We start from the raw sequence: 14,400 nt of genomic DNA on the forward strand, positions 1-14,400 counted from the left end.
TAATAAAATATAAAACTATCTCATCAATAATTTTTAAGTATTAATTACATGTTGACATGATACTATTTTGGATGTATTGGTTCCATAAAATATTGCTAAAATGAATTTCACTCATTCCTTTTTACTTTTAAAAGATGTGATTATTAGAAAAGCTACAATGACATCTGTAGCATGCCTTATCTTTCTATTGGACAGGCTGTGCCAGACTCCATTATCTTGTGTCTTTTATTTACCACAAAATGTCCAGCACCTCATACTTAGCTTCACACCTAGTACCTTGCTTTGCACCTGGTAGGTATTAACTATTGTTTGAAACAAATGATACGCCTAAGATGTAGACTCAAATCCCAACCTGAAGAGTGAAAGCCATTTTCTCCAGCAACAGGATCCTCCAGTGTCTTATGTGGAAGCCCAATATATGGAACAGATTGAAGGGGTGGGGGTCCTTCTGGTTGAAAGGGAGGCACGGCAATAGGGGCTACAATGTACTCAGTCCTTCCCCTGCCCCTTGTACCCTTAGGCTCCCAATGCAACCCCATCATTTGAGAGAAGGCGGGAAAACAGTGAACTAGAGGATCCCGTGCAACTTTTTCTATGAGCTGCCCCATATTCTTCACATAAATTCATTTTCTCTCATTCTAGAGTCACTGATGCTTGCCTCCAAAGAAACTTGAATGATATGAAAATTGGTACCAGAAGTGGGGTTATGGACACTGGGTGGCAAAATCAATGTGTCATTATCTTCTCCAGTATGGAATGGTGGGATGGGAGGCCTCTCTGTCCTTATGTCCCTCCCAGGGAGTGCTGTGCAGGCCCAAGATAAACTCTTGGGTTCTCTTCTCCAGGGTGAAGTGTTGGGGAGGCAAGTGTAAGGGAACCGGGAGGTGGGAAGGGTCTGGAAGGTCTGGGTGTTACCTCTTCTAGGCAGCGAGCTTCTTCTTGTTTGTTCTCCTTTACAAACTCCTCCAGAGGATATTTCAGCCATGGGAATGGTGCAATGGGCCAGTCAAAGGAAGGAATGTCAATCTTGTGAATAGCTTTGGAATGTGTGGTCGCTAGGCAACCTAGACTCCCCACAAAACAGAAGAGCAGTTGGTTGGCTTAGGGGAATACAATGAACAGTGCTCAAAAAGCAGAAGATGGGCATTTCAAACCAAGACCTCGATTGCCCTGGGAGTTCCTATAACATCCTGAAGCTGAAGAAGAACCTGTGAATCATTTGTGTGTGTGTGTGTGTAGCTTTCTCCTTCATCACAGATTAAGCACAAGTTTTGAAGGCAGGGAGACAATGGTTTATCCTGGCTCTGCCACTGTATGGCCTTGGAATGTTTCTCTTCTTTCTGAGCCTCTATTTCCCTGTCTGCAAAGTGGCAATAACAATCCCCACTCTGCAGAGTGGTCTGGAGTCAATGAGACAAGGTGGGGAAAGTGAGATCAAAGGCAGCCTTTGCTATTGTTGCTGCTATTATTACTGTGTCACCTGGGGATCCCAGTGGCCCTTCCTTACCCATGGTCCTTCCATGGAATGCACCCATGAAAGAGAGGATGCTGTAGTCTGGGCAGCCAGGGGCCTAGAAACAAGAAATAGTGGGCATCAGTCACAGTTGTGAGAAGGAGGGGACTCTGTGGCTCCCCCCAAGAATGAGAAGGAACATCAAAGTCTATCAGAAGAACTGGGGGTCTCTTCTCAGGCTGAAGTCACAAACTGGACCCCTACTTCTATAGCCAGCCAATGGATGTTTTGCCCACATGGCCCGCCAAAATATACTTTTTTCCAAAAAATATTTTAATTAAGAAATTTCACCTAAGTATCTGAAATGTCTTCTCTCAAGTTCTATATCATTTGGGCTTATTTTTGTCACCCAAGCCTAAAGTCTGGGCAAATGTGCAGCTCCACGGCCCACTGCCTGCCTTTCTCCTTTACATCACCGGCCATCACCTGCTGGGCTGCTTGGGGCTTTTGAATTTTCAGCCCCTGTCTGCAGGCTCTTCCAACTCCCACAGGCTCTCCCCCTACTCCAAACTGCTCTGGCTTCCACAGCAACCAGGTGGGCTAAGTGGGCCACGACAGGAGGCTGAGCAGGGCACCTCACAGGGAATGAAAGCCCCAGACCTTTGGACCAGGGCTGCTACATCAGAGTGGGAGGCTGGGCAGCGAGGACCTTCTGCCCCCATCTTTCTGTCTTCCCAGGGTGGCTGCCCCTGTGTTCAAGAGAGATACCTGAATACCCAGTCCCCAGTGGATGGCACAGCTGCATTGTTTCCTCACCCCACAGCAGGCAAGAAATCAGAACTGTTTCAAGCTGACTCTAGGAGAGCTACTGAGGATGCTGCAGAGGCAGCCATGGGGTCCCCCTCATCTCTGGAAATTTCATACAGCATGCTCTTAGTCTGGCTGATCTCCACCAGGTACCTGAGACCCCTGGTAGAAGCTCTAAGACCTCCTCCCACAAACTATAGTGTATCATCTTGTCATTTCCCTTTAAGGAGAGGAAACACTTCCTTTGTTCCTTTGTATTTCAATATACACATACTGTCTCACATCTTTGGCTGCACACATTAAACGGGAGGAATAAGATCTAAAGATACTGCAGGATGTCCACAGATATCAAACGAGAAAGAGGTAGTGGAAGATCTTTCTTTTTTTTTTCAATGCTATTTTTAAAAAGATTTTATTTATTTATTTTTAGAGAGGGAAGGGAGGGAGATAGAGAGAGAGAAAGAGAAACATCAATGTGCGGTTGCTGGGGGCCGTGGCCTGCAACCCAGGCATGTGCCCTGACTGGGAATCGAACCTGCGACACTTTGGTTCACAGCCCACGCTCAATCCGCTGAGCTACGCCAGCCAGAGATCTCTTTCTTTTAAAACATGGCCAGAAGAAGAAAAAAGAAAGAGCTTAACTTTATGTAGGTTTGTATGAATATGGAGAAAGGTATAAATCTATTGCTAGCAAGAGGCAAGATCAGGAATAAAAAGTTAAGAAAGCACAAAAGGAAAAAATGAAATAAAACAATCTCACCACCCATAGGCATCCTATTATAAACATGTTAGCAGGATTTCTTGTAGTAATTTCTGGTACATTTATTTACAGTATCCATACAATTAACATTCTACTGTTTTTCACTAAATTATAGTACACATGTCTCCAGGCAAAGAGTAACCCTTTCTAACTATTTTTGTTGCAGGATATTGTGGATGTTCGTAGTGCATAATTGAGTTTAGTGGCCCTTGATTCCTTTTTTTAAAATGAGCAAACATTTCTGTCTAAATCATAATGGGACCGCACATGTGAAAGGGGGAAGGGCAGGCATGCTCTGGCTGAAGCTGGCTGCAGAGCTTGGGTCTACCTGCTTGGTTTTCCCTGTGGTCCCCACTACTGCTTTGCCCCAACAGTGGCCTCCTTGGTGCCTCTGGGAACCCATACACTTAATTCCTCTTTCCTTATTAAGTGGTTTGCAATCTTTTTGGTTATTGTTACTCTAAACACCAGTGGGGTGAATACCCTTGAACACACATTTGTGTTGACATTTTGGATTATTCTAGAGATTACATTAAAGCCCTTCTTAGGTGGGTTCAATCCAGGCAGTTGCCCTGGGAAACTGTTGTCTTGGGTCAGGAAGAGCTTCACTTAGCCTTGATATCGAGGGAGTAAACTAGGGAGGCAGAATGCTTGGGGACCCCTTGTTATGGACTGAATGTTTATGTCCTCCCAAATTCATATGTTGAAGTCCTAACCTCAGTGTGATGATATTTAGGTGATTAGGGTTGGATGAGGTCATGAGGGAACTCTCATGATGGCATTAGTTTCTTTATAAAAAGAGGCACAAGAGAGCTTGCCAACACTCGCTGACATGGGAGGACTCAGTGAGAAGGCAGCTGTCTGCAAGCCAGGAAGAGAGCCTGCCCTGGGCAACCAAATTGGCTGCACCTTGGACTTCCAGCCCTCATAACTGTGAGAAAATGCAGGTATCTTGTTTAAGCACCCCACCTCCACCTCATAGTCTATGGCATTTGCTATGGCAGGCTGTGCTGACTATTTGGGAAGGACAGGGTCCATTAACTATGGTCAGCCTGAGGGGGGCTGTGGCACCTCCCTCTTAGAGGAGGAGAAAGGGCCCACTCCACTTACCTGGTTGACCATGCATGTCTCCAGCTCCTCTTTGGAGAAACCTGTTTGACCCCTTTCCTTGCTCTGACAAAAAAGAACAGAACAAAGTCTCAGAGACATTCTATGGTAGGAGGGGCTTCCATCTTCCAATCAGACCCATAGTTAGTCCAGACAATTAGAGAACACTCTCAAGAGTTCATCTCCTAGGTGTTGATTGAGAAGTGAAGAAATAAAACAGTCACTGTGGTCAAGCTGCTGCATTATTAACTTCAAGTGGGCTGAGGCATAAGGAAACAATTATTCTTGTTTAACTGACTCTGGGAACTTAAACTTTCAAATTCTCCAGTCCCATGTCAATACCTGGATGTACATCAGTGCATTTGCTGTGTGTCAATGCCTGGACACACATAAAACCTTCAGCATGAACTCAGGAAGAAAATGTTGCATTGTCTTGACCACCGGACATCTCACAATTACTATCATGGACCAATCCAGGGCCTAAGAATACAGAACTCATTTTTCTTGAGAATGTACTTTTTACTTGGCTCTTGGCACCATTCCCCACAGGGATGTTTGAAAAGCCCCATCCAGGCAGTGGATTTTGAGCATGGTCACTATGTCTCATATTCCAGCTGGCTGGGGTAAACAGTAGGACTAGGGGGTAGATGTGTGGCTGAGTGCTGGGGAACCTCTGTGTGTGTGTCTTCGTGCCTCAAACCTTACCCGATACCACATGAAAATGGTCTTGAAGGCGTTTTCATTGGAGCAGGAGCCGCAGGCCATGGTAATGAGCTGGGACATCCCTTTGGGAGCCACCTGCAGGCAGAGAAATAGCTTTGCTCTCAGCTCCATCTCAACTCCTCCTCCTCCAGCTGGAGCTGTGGGAGGCAGAGGGAGGCTGGGAGGGAACTGGGCACATCCCAGAAGTAGTTAGCCTGGGAAAGTGGTCTTGGGCTCTTTTGGGGTGGTGGAGAAGCCCAGGATGAAGGGCAGAGAGGAATAAAGGGTGAAGCAAAGCCCAGTCTACCTCTCCTGATGCAACTGCCACCCCTTGAGATGCCCATATTTTGCAGATGAAAAGTTGAGGTTCTGAATAATTTTAATCATTGTAACAACCAGAACAGAAATATCAAGGCAGGATGAATAACAGGCAAACCTCCTGTCATGGAAAAAATTATTTATTTTTCCTGAGTTCCATTTTTCCTGCACACAGGAATCCTTTATTTTCTTCAAAAGTAAAAGTAAAAATGCTTTTTTGTGAACAACAATAGAAAAACACAAGGAACAAGACTAAAGGAGAAATACCCCATCCTAATTGTTCTGGATCTCAGTCCTCTCCTTCTCCTGCTAGTGCTGCCTCCTAGAGGCCAGGATGGCCTTTCCAGTGTGGGCAGGGGTGAGGGGGGATCCAGGGCAGAAGGTGGACCTGAGTCCCAGCAGCAGAGGGTCGTTCCCATGGACTCCACTCACCGAGAGCAAGGATTCCCGCAGCTTCTCCACAAAGTTCTCTGGAGGCAGGATTCCCAGGGCAGGTCTGTTGATGAACATGCTCTGCAAAGAGGTCCAGAGACAAATAGTGACTTCTCAGGCCTGACCCAGCTCCAGGTCCACCAACCACACTGTTCACAGGGATGGAGTCCAATAGGCTGAAGGTGTCATATCCATGCTGGAATGATGTATTATCCGGCACTTTTAGAGAAATCCACTAGAACTGCTTTGGATTTTAAGAAGAAATGCCAATTTCTTGGTTGTGATATTGCACTATAATTATATAAGATGCTGCCTTTGGGGGAAACTGGGTGAAAGATACATGGGACCTCTCTGTAATATTTTTGCAATTTCCTGTAAATCGGTAATTAAACTCCCTCACCCCACCAGAATGGCTAAACATTAAAATATGGACAATGGTAAGTGCTGACAAGGATGTAGAGCACCTGGAACTCTCATCACAGCTGGTGGGAAAGTAACATGGTATGGTCACTTTGGAAGGTAGTCTGGCAGTTTCATAAAATGTTAAACATACATGTATCCTATGATCTAGCAATGCCACACCTAGGAATTTACATAAGTGAAATGAAACTGTATGTCCACACAAAGATATGAATGGACATGAATATTTATAGGGGCTTTTTAAAAAATTTGCCCAAACCTGTAAACAACTCAAATGTCCCTCTACTGGGGAAAGGTTACATAAACTGTGATACACGCACATCATGGAATACTACTGAGCAATAAAGAGGAACAATATACCAACATACACAAGGGCAAGGAGAACGTGGTAGAATCTCAGAGTTTCAGACTTCCGGCCAAGAGGGAGGCATAGGTAGACACACTGTGCCTCCTTTCACAACCAAAATAAGGTCAGCAACAATTTAGAAACAAGATAACAACCAGAACTGACAGAAAATTGAACTGTATGAAGTCGGACAACCAAGGAGTTAAAATATACACATTCATCCAGACTAGTAGGAGGGGTGGAGTCAGGCAGCTGGGCGAGGGGTCGTAGCACAAAAAGCAGTGGCACCAGATGCGTAATGCATCCCGGGCACATAAGGCATCCTGGGCGCCAAAGGCATCCCGAGCGCAAGACTGCAGTGGGCAGACCCTGGGCACACAGGCAGCTGGCAGACCCAGTGAGGCGGCCACTGTAAATTGAGGCACTGCACGCAAGGCGCCTGGCTGTCTGGGCCACATTCGAGTGCAAATAAACCAGGCAAAATTGGGCAGTGAGACAGACGGAGCAACCCAGGGTCCCAGTGCTGGGAAATAGAATCTCAAGACACTGCCAAAAATACCTGTGGGGGTTGAGGTGCAGGGAGAGGCTCCCAGCCTCACAGAAGAGTGCATTGGAGGGACCCACTGGGTCCTAGAACAAACACAAGCCCACCCACCTGGGAACTGGCACCAGAAAGGCCTAGTTAGCTTGGGGGAAGCAGTGGAGGAGACTGAAATCCGATAGAGAGAGGAGCAAGTGCCATTGCTGCCTCTTGGACCCCGCCCCCACAAACAAAGTTGCAACCCAGGGACTGGGTTGCCCTGCCCTGGAGAACACCTAAGGCTTCTTCCCCCACTACGTAACAAGTGCGACCAGATTTAAAAAAAAAAATGGCTCAAACGGAAGTACAAATCAAAGCCCCAGAGCCAATATTTTTAAGTGACCAAGAGATAGCCAACCTATCAGATGCACAATTCAAAGCACTGGGGATCAGGATGCTCACAGAATTGGTTGAATTGGTCGCAAATTAGGTGAAACAATGAAGGCTATGATAAAAGAAGTGAAGGAAAATGCACAGGGAACCAATAGTGATGGAAAGGAAACAGACTCAAATCAATAGAGTGGACCAGAAGGAAGAAAGAAACAACCAAACAGAAAAGAATGGAGAAATAAGAATTCAAAAAATGAGGAGAAGTTTAGGCTGGCTGACTGGGCAGTCCCACATTTGCATGCAGATAAACTGGGAGGAACAGCTAGGGAGTAAGACAGATCATGCAACCCAGGGTTCCAGTACAGGGAAATAAAGCCTCAAAACATCTGCCTATAAAAACCTGTGGGGGTTGCAGCAGCAGGAGAAACACCCAGCCTCACAGGAGAGGAGAGGGTCCTAGAATGTACACAAGCCCACCCAGTCCAGGAATCAGCACCAGAAGGGCCCAATTAGCCAGGGAAAGTGACTGAAAGCCAGATGAGAGCCAAGCAAGCAGCACTGTTCTCTCTCGGACCCTGCCTTGAACATATAGCACCACAAAATAGTAACAAGGGTTGCCCCACTCTAGTGAATGCCTAAGCTCCCCCCTTACAACATAACAGCTGCACCAAGAAAAAGAAATATGGCCCAAATGAAAGAACAGATCAAAGCTACAAAAATAGAACTTAGCAATGAAGAGATAGCCAACCTATCAGATGCAGAGTTCAAAACACTGGTAATCAGCATGCTCACAGAATGGTTGAGTATGGTCGCAAAAGAGGAAAAAGTGAAGGCTATGAAAAGTGAAATAAAGAAAAATATACAGGGAACCAACAACGAAGGGAAGGAAACTGGGACTCAATGCTTTGGAGCAGAAGGAAGAAATAAACATTCAGTCAGAACAGAATGAAGAAACAAGAATTCAAAATAATGAGGAGAGGCTTAGGAACCTCCAGGACAACTTTAAATGTTCCAACATCCGAATCACAGGGGTACCAGAAAAAGAAGAGGAAGAGCAAGAAATTGAAAACTTATTTGAACACATAATGAAGGAGAATTTCCCTAATCTGGCAATAGAAATAGACTTCCAAGAAGTCCAGGAAACCCAGAGAGTCCCAAAGAAGTTAGACCCAAGGAAGCACACACCAAGGCACATCATAATTACATTATCCAAGATGAAAGATAAGGAGGCAATCTTAAAAGCAGCAAGAGAAAAGGAGACAGTTACCTACAAAAGAGTTATCATTAGACTATCAGCTGATTTCTCAAAAGAAACCTTACAGGCAAGGAGGGGCTGGAAAGAAGTATTCCAAGTCATGAAAGGCAAGGACCCACCCAAGATTGCTCTATCCAGCAAAGCTATCATTTATAATAAAAGGCCATATAAAGTGCTTCCCAGATAAGGTCAAGTTAAAGGAGTTCATCACCACCAAGCCCTTATTCTATGAAATGTTAAAGGGACTTATCTAAGAAAAAGATGATGATCAAAATCATGAATAATAAAATGACAACAAACTCACTACTATCAAAAGCTGAACATAAAATACAAAAACAAAAACAAACTAAGCAAACCACTGGAACAGGAACAGAATCACAGAGATAGAGATCACACCTTGGCTGGTGTATCTCAGTGGACTGAGCGTGGGATGTGAACCAAAGGGTCACCAGTTCAATTCTATGTCAGGGCATATGCCTGGGTTGCAGACCAGGTTCCCAGTGGGGTCCATGTGAGAGGCAACCACACATTGATGCTTCTCTCCCTCTTTCTCCCTCCCTTCCCCTCTCTCTAAAATAAATAAATAAAATATTAAAAAATATATTTTAAGAAATAGAGATCAGAAGGAAGATGGTGGCAAGATAGGTGGGAGTGGAATCTAATTCCCCATGCCTACAGGTGAAACACCTAGCCAGTCTTCTGAGGAACAGACTGAGCATCCAATGGTATCCAAGCATATATGAAAACTGGAGACCAATAATTGTAGAGGACACTGAAAAATCAGATGTGAGACAATAAAACCTGGAGCTGTGAAAAGACCAGAACTGGACCCAAAGAGGAGTCATTCTAACAGCTGAGACAATCACAAAAAAGGGTAGGTGGGAGCTGTGAACACCAGGATACCCACTGGAAGAGGAAACCCATCAACAAAGGAAGCACCAACAGATAACAACAGAAGAAGGTGAAGGGAGTGGTAGCCACACCAACTCAACCCAGGACCGATCTGGAAATACAACTAAATGGTAGAGAAATTACTCAGAATGAACAATGGAACAAGAGACAGAGAATCCTCAAAACCTGGTACACATGGAAGAACCAGCTTCAACACAACCTGCCCACACCTTCACAACAAAATACAAGACGTGGTGGATGGAGTGACCCTCAGTTAACCAGCTGGAGGAAAGGACCCACCAAAGAAAGACCCAGCAACAGTCAAACCCCAAAGACATACAGAGAGACAACATAAATGACAGCCTAAGACCAGCGAGCTCAGGAGATCATGGAGACTGCACCACTGAATCTCACAGGTCTTCTAACATAGGAGTTCACACCATAAACCCAGGGACTTAGAACAGATCAATTTAAGAAGCAGAGGCTAACAAGAAGAATCTTACAAACAATGGGAAGACAAAGAAACAATCCCCAAGTGAAAGGAAAGGAGGAAGCCAGAGAAAGGATGCTAAATGAAATAGAGGCAAGTCATCTATCAGATACTGAGTTCAAAGCAATAATTATAAGGAAGCTCAATTAGCTCACAGAGAATTACCAAAAACTACAAGAAAACTACAATAAACTCACTGCAAACTATATCAACATGAAAAAGGAAATAGAGACTATCAACAAGGGCCAAGAGGAAGAATACAATTTCTGAACTGAAGAAAACAGTGGAAGGAATCAAAAACAGGCTAGATGAAGCAGAGGATCAGATCAGCAAACTGGAGGTAGAAAAAAGGTAGAAAAAAAAAACACCCAGAAAGAGCAAGAAAAGGAAAAGAGGCTTAGAAAGAATAAAGAGGGGTTAAGGGAAATGCAGGACAACATGACACATAATAATATCCATATAATAGGGTTACCATAAGGAGAAGAGGAAGAACAAGGGATAGAAAACCTGTTTGAAAAAGTAATGATGGAAAACTTTCCTAATTTGATAAGAGAAAAAGTCCCACAAATGCAGGAAACACAGAGAGTTTCAATCAAGAGGAACCCAAAGAGGCCCACTTCAAGACACATCATAATTAAAATGTCAAAATTCCAAGGCAAAGAGAGAATCTTAAAGGCAGCAAGGGAAAAACAGCAAGTAACATACAAGGGAACCCCGATAAGACTAGCAGCTGATTTCTCAATGGAAAGGTTCCAAGCCAGAAGGGAATGGCAAGAAATATTCCAAGTAATGCAAACCAGAAGCCTGCAACCAAAACTACTTTATTCAGCAAAGCTCCCAATTAAAACAGAAGGCCTAATAAGGAGCTTCCCAGACAAAAGAAGCCTCAAAGAATATACCTCCTCCAAAACAGCTCTGCAAGAGATGCTAAAGGGTCTGCTTTAAGAACAGGAAGAAAAAAAAAACAAACAGTGAGAGAGAGAGAGAGAGAGGAACACAGGTACAAAAAATGGCAATGAATAAGTACCTATCAATAATAACCTTAAACGTAAATGGATAAAATGCCCCAATCAAAAGACAAAGAATAGCTGAATGGGTAAGAAAACAGGATCCACACATATGCTGCCTACAAGAGACCCACTTCAGAACAAAAGACCTACACAGACTGAAAGTGAAGGGTTGGAAAAAAAAAAGCTGGGATAGCGATACTCATATCTGTCAAAATAGACTTCAAAAAGAGAGCCATAAAAAGAGACCCAGAAGGTCAATTCATAATACTCAAGGGAAGAATTCATCAAGAAGACATAAAAATTGTAAATATATATTTACAATTTGCACCCAACATAGGAACACCCAAATACATAAAGAAAAGTCTGGAGGACTTCGAGAAAGATTGACAGCAACACAATTATAGTAGGGGATTCTAACACCCCACTGTCAAAAATGGACAGATCTTCCAAACAAAATATCAACAAAGATTGTGGCATTGAACAATGCCCTAGATGAAATGGACTTAACTGATACATAGAGAGCCTTTCATCCCAAAGAAGCTAAATACACATTCTTTTCAAATGCACATGGAACAGTTTCAAAGATAGACCACATGATAGGACACAAAACAAGCCTCAACAAATTCAAGAAATTTGAAATCATATCAAGCATTTTCTCCAACCACAAGGGACTGAAACTGGAAGCCAACCCCAAGGAAAAAAACCCAAAACACTCAAACTCATGGAGATTAAATTGCATGCTATTAAACAATGAATGGGTCAATAATGAAATTAGGGAAGAAATCAAAAGATATTTGTTCTGGAAACAAATGAAAATGAAGTCACAACAACCCTAAACTTATGGGACACAGCGAAGTCATCCTGAGAGGGAAGTTCATAGTGATACAGGCCTACCTAAAAAAGATAGAAACATTTCAAACAAACAACCTAACCCTATGCCTACAAGGACTCAAGCAAGGAACAACAACAAAGACAGTCCAGAGCAAGTAGAAGGAAAGAAATAACCAAGATTAGAGCAGAATTAAATGACATAGGGACTAAAAGCACAATTCTAAGGATCAATAAATCCAGGAGCTCATTCTTTGACAAGATAGATAAAATTGATAAGCCTTTAAGCAGGCTTATCAAGAAAAAAAGAGAGAGGGGACCCAAATAAGCACAATCAGAAATGAGAGAGAAGAGAATACAACTGATAGTACAGAAATACAAAAGATTGTAAAAAGTTACTACAAAGAACTAGATGCCAAGAAATTTGAAAACCTAGGTGAAATGGACAAATTTCTAGAAAAACACAATGTTCCAAACATGAATGAAGAAGAAGCAGAAAGCCTGAATAGACCAATAACAGCTGATGAAACTGAAGCAGTAATCAAAAAGCTTTCAACACACAAAAGCTCTGGAGCAGACAGTTTCACAGGAGTATTTTACAAAGCATTTAAGGGACAGCTAACCTCCTTCCTTCACAGATTATTCCAAAAAATTCAAGAAGATGGAAGACTCCCAAACTCTTTTTATGAAGCCAGCATCATCCTAATCCAAAACCAGATAAAGACATAAGAAAGATAGAAAACTTCAGGCCAGTATTGCTGATGAACATAGATGCTAAAATCCTTAACAAAATGTTGGCAAACTGCATCCAGCAATACATTAAAAAGATCATACACCATGACGAAGTGGGATTCATCCTCGGGATGCAAGGATGGTACAATATTTGCAAATCAGTAAACATAATACATCACACTAACAAAACAAAAGAGAAAAATCATGTGATCATATCAATAGATGTGGAAAAAGCATTTGATAAGGTACAGCACCCATTTATGATAAAAACACTCAGCAAAGTGAGAATAGAGGGAGCATTCTTCAACCTAATAAAGGCCATATATGAGAGACCTACAGCCAACATTATACTCAATGGGTAAATACTTAGAGCTTTCCCACTAAGATCAGGAACAAGAAAAGGATGCTCGCTTTTACCACTCCTATTCAACATAATATCACAAGTCCTGGCCACAGCAATCAGACAAGAAAAAAAAAATAAAAGGCATCCAAATTGGAAAGGAGGAAGCAAAACTGTCATTGTTTGCAGATGACATGATAGTGTACATAGAAAATCCTATACACTCCACCAAAAACTACTTGACCTAATAAATGATTTTGGCAAAACAGCAGGATACAAAGTTAATATTCAGAAATCAAAGGCATTTTTGTACACCAGCAATGAAATATCAGAAACAGAAATTAGGGAAAAGATCCCATTTGATATAGCAACAAGAAAAATAAAGTACCTAGGAATAAACCTAACCAAGGAGGTAAAAGACGTGTACTCATAAAAGTATACAACACTGAAGAAAGAAATTAAGGAAGACACAAACAAATGGAAGCATGTACCATGTTCATGGATTAGAATTAACATCATCAAAATGTCCATACTACCCAAAGTGATTTAGACATTCAATGCAATCCCTACTAAAATACCAATGACATATTTCACAGATATAGAACAAACATCTCAGAAATTTATATGGAACCATAAACGACAATTTTGAGAAAGAAGAACAAAGTAGGAGGGATCACAATAATTGATATCAAACTATATTACAAGGCCACTGTAATCAAAACAGCCTGGTACTGGAATAAAAACAGACACATGGACCAATGGAACAGAACAGAGAGCCCAGAAATAAACTCAAGTTGCTATGGTCAATTAATATTTGACAAAGTGGGAAGAAACATAAAATGGAATGAAAATAGCCTCTTCAACAAATGGTGTTGGGAGATCTGGACAGCTATATGCAAAAAAATGAAACTCAATCACCAACTTACACCATACACAAAAATAAATTCAAGGTGGATAAAAGACTTAAATATAAACCATGACACCATTAAAATCCCAGAGTAAAACATCGGCAGGAAAATCTCAGACATTCCATGCAGCAACATCTTCACTGATATGTCCCCTAAAGCAAGGGACATAAAAGAAGGAATAATCAAATGGGACCTCATCAAACTAAAATGTTTCTGCATGGCTAAAGAAAACAGTATTAAAATGAAAGAGAACCAAGTATATAGGAAAACATATTTACCAATGATACCTCAGACAAGGGTTTGATCTTCAAAATATATAAAGAACCCACATAACTCCACTCCAGGGAGACAAAAAACCCAGTTAAAAAATGGGCAAAAGACTTGAACAGACACTTTTCCAAGGACATACAGAGGGCCCAGAGACATATGAAAAGATGCTCAGCATCACTAGCCATCAGAGAGATACAAATTAAAACCACAATGAGATACCACCTTATACCAGTCAGAATGGCCATCATTAACAAATCAATAAAGTGTTAGAGAGGTTGCGGAGCAAAGGGAACCCTAATGCACTGTTGGTGGGAATGCATATTGGTGCAGCCACTATGGAAAACAGTATGGAATTGCCTCAGAAAACTAAAAATAGAGCTGCCTTTTGACCCAGCAATTCCACTGCTGGGATTATACCCTA

The 14,400-nt window shown here is 42.4% G+C and overlaps 1 protein-coding gene across 2 annotated transcripts in view; it reads right to left on the minus strand.

Moving 5' to 3' along the window:
• Nucleotides 1-768: 768 nt before the first annotated feature.
• Nucleotides 769-14,400, minus strand: part of LOC123807177 (4-aminobutyrate aminotransferase, mitochondrial-like) — a 71,433-nt gene continuing 57,801 nt past the window's right edge. For both annotated transcript variants that reach the window (XM_045820781.1, XM_045820780.1), the window contains 5 exons: nt 5,580-5,660; nt 4,833-4,925; nt 4,131-4,193; nt 1,508-1,571; nt 769-1,064 (listed from right to left, as the gene is read on the minus strand). In XM_045820781.1, coding sequence (XP_045676737.1) covers nt 784-1,064; nt 1,508-1,571; nt 4,131-4,193; nt 4,833-4,925; nt 5,580-5,660 — 582 coding nt within the window. In that variant the 3' untranslated portion in view covers nt 769-783. The remainder of the gene's footprint in view (nt 1,065-1,507; nt 1,572-4,130; nt 4,194-4,832; nt 4,926-5,579; nt 5,661-14,400) is intronic.

This window comes from Phyllostomus hastatus, unplaced genomic scaffold, assembly GCF_019186645.2.
Source record: "Phyllostomus hastatus isolate PE091 unplaced genomic scaffold, TTU_PhHast_1.1 phas_scaffold_442, whole genome shotgun sequence".
Taxonomy (NCBI): Eukaryota; Metazoa; Chordata; class Mammalia; order Chiroptera; family Phyllostomidae; genus Phyllostomus; species Phyllostomus hastatus.